The sequence below is a fragment of the Temnothorax curvispinosus genome, unplaced genomic scaffold, assembly GCF_003070985.1.
Source record: "Temnothorax curvispinosus isolate PA1 unplaced genomic scaffold, ASM307098v1 QBEX01003152.1, whole genome shotgun sequence".
NCBI lineage: Eukaryota > Metazoa > Arthropoda > Insecta > Hymenoptera > Formicidae > Temnothorax > Temnothorax curvispinosus.
The window spans coordinates 1,854-8,768 of NW_020212932.1; the positions used below are offsets into that span (position 1 = coordinate 1,854).

The following is a 6,915-nucleotide window of genomic DNA, read 5'->3' on the forward strand; positions in this document are numbered from 1 at the left end:
TTTAATAAAATATTTTTATTTTGTACTGTTACCTCTGTAATTCTTTGTGACCACTAAAAAATACACATGTAAACTTTGTATTTAAATATCTTGTATTCCCTTGTTAAATTTAAATAAAATTTTTTAATCTTATAAAATTGTTATCATACATTCTTTTCTAATTGACACAATGTAAATATTTTTCAAAGTAGTGCAACAATTATTTCTTGAGGCAATATATATGTTCTCTCTGTAATTGGCGCTGTAATTTAAAAAGATATAATTTCTTTTTTGTAATTGGAATAGATCACTTGAAGCGCGACTCTTCTTTTTGATAAAATAACATAATTTTGTGATGTGTATCACTTGGGTTATAATTTTTCGGAAATAAAGAAACTACTGTTTAGATTTTTTCGAGATTTTTCGAGATATAAAGATTACGTCTACCACTTGTTACTTAGGTTTTTTCGAGGTATAATACTACCACTTTCTTTTTTTTTCGAGGTAAGAACATATACACTACTATGCGTGTACTTGACGCCTTTTTTAACTTTTTTTTTTTAATTTAAATTACCAGATAATTCTTTTAATTTTAGTTGATAACTATATTAAATTAGTATATTTATTAAATGTTTTTTAAAATTTGTAGGAACTTGAACGAAATCGACGTATAGTCGTATCTACAGTTATAGTGTTTATTTTAAAGAAATGTTGGATTCAAACTTTAATCCACGCTAAATCATTAATAAAAATAAAGTCTTTTTATTAAAGCAGAGAATAGTTGGTATATTGAAAAGTATATATATAACTACAATACGTATATTGTACAAGTACATTCAATGTGCTATGTTTGTTTACATTTCTCGTGTTATTATTTGTGATAGTGTAGTCTCATACTTCTACTTAGAGTGTGACAATCCTACAGTGAGTTAACACGTTACAATATGAAGCTGTACGGATTTTTAAGAATTTGTGATAATTACGACAAACTTGTCGATTATTTAATAGACCATAAAGTTCTGCGCGGTGTCCTAAATGCAACAGCCTAATGAATTTTAATTGCAATACATTATTAATTCGATGCTATAATGTTCAATATGTTCGCAACAATCATAAAAGCGAATCAAACAAAAATGCGATATTAAATTAATTGACAATACGTGGTTCTCACATGCTCATTTGGATTTACAAACAATATGTCGATTTATCGTATACTTTCTTACAATTAGGCCGCAACGTCAAAATTTTCTTGAATAAGAACTTAAACTTTCTTCATGCAGTATTGTTAATTGGTCGAATTTCTGTTGTGAGGTAATTTTTTAAAATAATTTCTTGTTTATTTTATTATTAGGGGCTAAGGTTTATTGCAAAGATCACGACACTCGTGTGTATTAATATCGTGCTTTATTACAATCAAGAAAAGACAGCGAACGCGCTGTAGAATAATACGTGGAATACTTGCAAGAGCGGAAATACGACATTCCTCGAGACACGCTTGAAAGACAGTGTGTGCTTACGTGGATAGATGAGAAGTGCGCGACGCTACGGAAACGCGGCCCTAATGGTGGGGAGTCATAAACGCAGCGATTTATCGATACTCCACGCCGCGATCTATTGTTCTTGATACATTTCAATATATCTTGCCCTAGCGGTCCTATTTTTCGTCGCAATACTCAACACTCCCACTCGACAAAAAATATTAACTATTACACGATAATACGCCACTCTTTTACTTTAAACGATGGAACTTATCTCTTGGTAGCGCCTTAGTTAATTGGTCAGCCAATTGATTACACAGCCCCACAAAAAAAATGAAATTTCTGTCTGGCGGACCGGACTAGTCAATTCTTACGTATTTTGGGTCGCTGAATCCGAATCCGAGGTCAGAATTCAAAAGTTAATTGGTTCGTTTTTTTTTCTAATTTCAAAAAACATACTTTTTATTATATTTTGAGCCGTAATGAAAAAACGCAAGCTAGCTTTGAAATTCTGACCGTGGATTCGAATTCAAAAGCTTGAATTACAATTGACTAAATTTTTTAATAAAAAAATGGCAGATCCAATATGGCGGACCCAATATCGCGGATGTTTCTTCAAATTGATCCGATTCGCTTGAAACTTGGTACTCGGGGGTTTTTGTGGTCGCTGAGTACGAATTTGATGTCAGTTTTCCAAAATTCAAAATGGCAGATCCAGTATACCCGATGAGTTTTTGAAAATTGACCAGATTCGCCTAAAATTTGTTACTCGAAAGTTTTCGTCAGATCATAACGTAATCACATTGAAAATGCAGTTTTTCCCACATGACTCTGAGAAAGTACAAATCTTATATATATATTTGACGTCCAAGACCACAATAGAGTCAAAGTATATCCATAACTTGATCCTTCTGCAACCTGGGTACCTCCACGTGGTGACGGTGGGCAACGGATTTATTCCGGCGAAATTCCTGGGTTAAATACTTGACGCCATCATGGCAGAGGGTAACAATTTTTTAACGATGCAGGGTCTCGGAAACCCAGTATCGGCGACTGGTCAGGATGGCTTCCGGGAGGGCAGATCGACTGTGGATGCGATCTTACGCATTCGGGCCCTCCTGGAAGCCGCGATGGAGGCCGACAGGGTGGTGTTGGGCGTTAGCTTTGATGTAGCTAACGCCTTTAACTTTCTGCCGTGGCCAGTGATAAGGAGGGCGCTAAATCACCACGGCGTCCCTCCTTATCTAAGGGCAGTTATACATGACTACCTCCGGGACAGGAGCCTCTTGTACACCGACCGCGATGGTGTGGTAAGGGTCGGGTTGGTCGTGCGGGGGGTTCCACAGAGGTCAGTACTTAGTCCACTTCTGTGGAACCTGGGGTATGACTACCTCCTCCGGATCGCTTTCCTCCCGGGATGTTGGCTAAATGGCTTTGCCGATGATACATTCCTGGGAGTCGAGGGTGATACTTAGGATGAGGACCGAGAAAAGGCGAATGTCGCAGTGAGGGCAGTGGTGGCTACGATGCGCAAGTTGGGCCTTAGGGCGGCCCCCCAGAAGACGTAGGCTGTTTTTCTACGTTTTCTTGCACGTTTTCTGAACTTGTGCTTTGTACCATGAGAAGTAGTAGAAGAAGAAGTAGTAGAAGTAGAAGTAGAAGTAGTGTTGGGTACTGTATTTTCATCGTTGGATTCGCTGTTTTCTGTTGTACATACATTTTCTTTGTGCAGTCTAAATCCACGTGTGTTTGAAGCAAGTGATACAGGTGTTACTTCAGGTGTAGTATTCATAAACTCGTCTATTAAATCAAAGTATTCCCAAGATACTTTAGCACTGCCAGTCTCATTATTAGCATCACGCACCGACCTATATTTCTGTTTCAAGTTCTTCCATTTAACAGGACATTGTTCGTCAGTTACGTTGTAACCTCTTTTCTTAAAGTTACTCGCTATTTCCTTCCATATTTTCTTCTGCATACTATTTTTTTTATTTAATACTGATGTATATTGCCTTATTTCTTCTATCAGCAATTTTGTCATTTTATTGGTCTACTGGTATCTACAGTTTTCTGTGAAAATAAGAAACTTAGTGAAACAATTTAATAATTACATTATAATGTCTTCCGTATGATGTAAAATATATTTTTGCAAAGTATTCATTTTCTTATTTCAAAGATATGGAATATATTTCAAAAAGCAAATATTAATATATAATTAGTTTAGCTAGAACTAAAATAAAAACTTTGTTTTACGATATATATACATACCAAACTGATCCTCTTGCTCAAACACTTCTCCCTCGTTCGTATCCATTTGCAATTATCTCTGAAAAAAAAATATTATTTTAATAAACTAATATGTTAACGATATTAAATCAAAGTGAGGTTATAGTCTATTTGTTTCTTTAAAATATATCAGTAAAATATTAATACATCTATCGCTCAATATGCATTTGAAGGAGAATGAAAGTTAATTATTATGAGAATAACAAAAAGTACATGCATACCTACTTTTCTATTTCTTCTTAAAATTCTGCGATACGGGTACAATTTTCGTTCTCTTATTCGTGAGCTAATCCGATCGCTCCATAGACACGTTTAACAAATCCGATTTGTCTAGGGAACTTTTTCCTTAGTCGGTTGATATAATTGCGATTAATCCGATTGCAAATCCGATTGCTAGACGTAAACACCCCTTGGCTTAATTGTCTGGATCGTCTCTCGATCTTGGCTTAATTGTCCGGATCATGCCCCGATCTTGACATAATTGTCTAGATCATGCCCCGGATCTTGGCTTAATTGTCTGGATCATGCCCCGATCTTGACTTAATTGCTTGAATCATACCGATCTTAGGTCATGATCTGATCTACACAATTAAGCTAAGAATATAATAAAACTATAAATAGCCCGATATTTCAAAATTTGCCACACACATTTCTAAAAAAATTATGGCTCTTTGATCACATAAAAACGGATCTAATCAATCAAATCTTAAAGAATTATATATGAAATAGGGGTAGAAAAAATTGAAAAATATAATAGAATTAGAAATTGATCGATATCTCAAATATTGAGAAAGCTACAGCGTAAAACACGCTTTTCTGAAAAATGAAAATTCCCTTAAAATCCATACCAGTTGACGGATTTTAATAAAATTATAGGAAAACATACTTTCTATGATACTCTATTTGTGTGCCAAATTTCAACCCGGTATCTAAAAAATTGTAGAAGTAGATGCGTGTACAAAAAATCCGTACACACACACATACATACATACTTCCGGACATTTTCTACTAATATGATTTCTCGACGTATTGGAACATTTTAAACCTAAATAATTTACAAACGGCCAATTTCGAGCTATTACCAGATGTTAGAAAAATATTTAATACATTCAATAAATTATTATTGAATTATTATTGAATGTATATTAATACAGACTTGTTTACGTTTCGTGCCTTACTTGGCCTTCTTCAAAACAATAAAAAAAATTATAAAGAAAAATGCATTATAATATATCGCATTATTCTACGAACAAAACAAATCAATTCGATCCAACGCTACAATTTTCATTAACTCCGCGTGCCAATTTTAAAGAAAAACAATCCGGATGTTATTTTTACAAGAGCCGACAAAGGTAACGTCACGGTAGCATTAGACAAAAACGAATATATTCAAAAAATGGAAACGTTATTAAGTGACAAAGATACCTATAAAGTTGTCAAAAGAAATCCATACGCCAAAATGGAAAGGGAACTAAATGCTTTGATTAAAAAGTGGATACAGAAGGAATATATTTCTAAGAAACAATATTTTTTCCTACATTCCAGCGATTCTACACTTCCAAAAGCTTATGGTCTTCCAAAGATTCACAAAAAGAACGTTCCTTTTAGAATAATAGTCTCATCTGTCAACACGGTACTGTATAATCTTGCAGCTTTTCTGCAAAAAATTTTAGTTGATAGTTTACCAAAACCAAAGAGCCACGTCAACAACAGTTTTGAATTGTGTACTGACCTATCGAAAATAAAAGTGCAGAAGTCGGAGATTTTGATCTCATTGGACGCGGTATCACTGTTTACGAATATTCCATCTGAATTGATCGTGGAGGGTTTAAAAAAGAGATGGAAATTTATAAAAACGAAAACAAGTTTATCTCGTACTGAATTTATTACTGCAGTCAAATTTGTATTGGCTTCCATTTTTTTCACGTTTAACGGTGTTACCTATAAGCAGACATTTGCCGACAGTGGCCGACATTGTTATGAAAGATTTGGAGAAAAGGGTTTTGGGCGCATTGGACTTCCATCTATCGTTTTACAAGCGCTATGTGGACGACATTGTTATGAAGATCCCTAAGGATAACGTTCAGGATGTTCTGGATCACTTTAATAGTTATCATGATAGACTTAATTTTACAATAAAGTACGAAAATAATGGCCGTTTTAGCTTTCTGGATTTGATGTTGATTGTAAGGGGAGACACGATTATAACAGATTAGTTCCACAAAGAAACTTTTTCTGGTAGGCTATTGTCCTTCTTTTCTAATCATCCTATTCAACACAAAATAGGAACAATCTATAGCCTAGTGGACAGAGCAATCATGTTATCACATCCCAGCTTTTATAATAAAAATTTAAATTTTGTCATCAATGTATTGCTTGGAAACGGATATCCCATCGATCTAATATTCTTGCATATTAATAAAAGACTGAGGAAACTTCAGTCCACAAAGAATAATACGGGTAATAATTCCGAATGTGCACAGCAAATAAAAAGTTTTATTGTTATGCCGTATTTAAAACATACTTCCGAAATCATCGCCTCAGCAGTCGATAAATCTGAAAATTCTGTGGGATACCGCACTCTTAACAATCTTAGTAGCATCATTAAGGACCATAAAGATAAAAACGCCCATTTTTCCAATAATAACGTAATTTACAAAATCTGTTGTAAAAATTGTGATGCCTCTTACGTCGGTCAGACGAAGAGGCAATTACAAACCAGATTAAAGGAACATAAAAGCAATATAAGATTAGACGAGTCCAAACATTCAGTTGTCTCAGAGCATACCACAAAATACAATCGTTCATTTGACTGGGAAAATGCACGCATCCTAGAAATTGAGCATAATTACAAAAAAAGATGGTAATTATGCAGTTTAGGGGAAGCACCTCCGATGACCTTGACCTTAACATATGTTGTCAAGGTCACCCTCCTGAGTGACCTTCAGAAGGTTTTAGCCGTCGCTCGTTTTTTATTAAAAAGTTATTAACAAAAAAAAGTTTGGCGACCTCAACAATTTCAATGACCTTGATATATGTTGTCAAGGTCATGACCCCGAGTGACCTTCAGAAGGTTTTAGCCGTCGCTCGCTATTCGTTAAAAAGTTATTAACAAAAAAAGTTTAGAAAATATAGCATATATAGGTTCATATATAGGTTAGTTGACGCGCTT

General features: G+C 34.7%; 1 protein-coding gene across 1 annotated transcript; it reads right to left on the reverse strand.

The window, feature by feature from the left end:
- Window positions 1-2,928: 2,928 nt before the first annotated feature.
- LOC112452266 lies at window positions 2,929-3,435 on the reverse strand. The gene has a single exon (XM_025012386.1). It carries the CDS (start codon window positions 3,433-3,435, stop codon window positions 2,929-2,931), a length of 507 nt encoding a protein of 168 aa, XP_024868154.1.
- Between the last annotated feature and the right edge of the window lie 3,480 nt (window positions 3,436-6,915).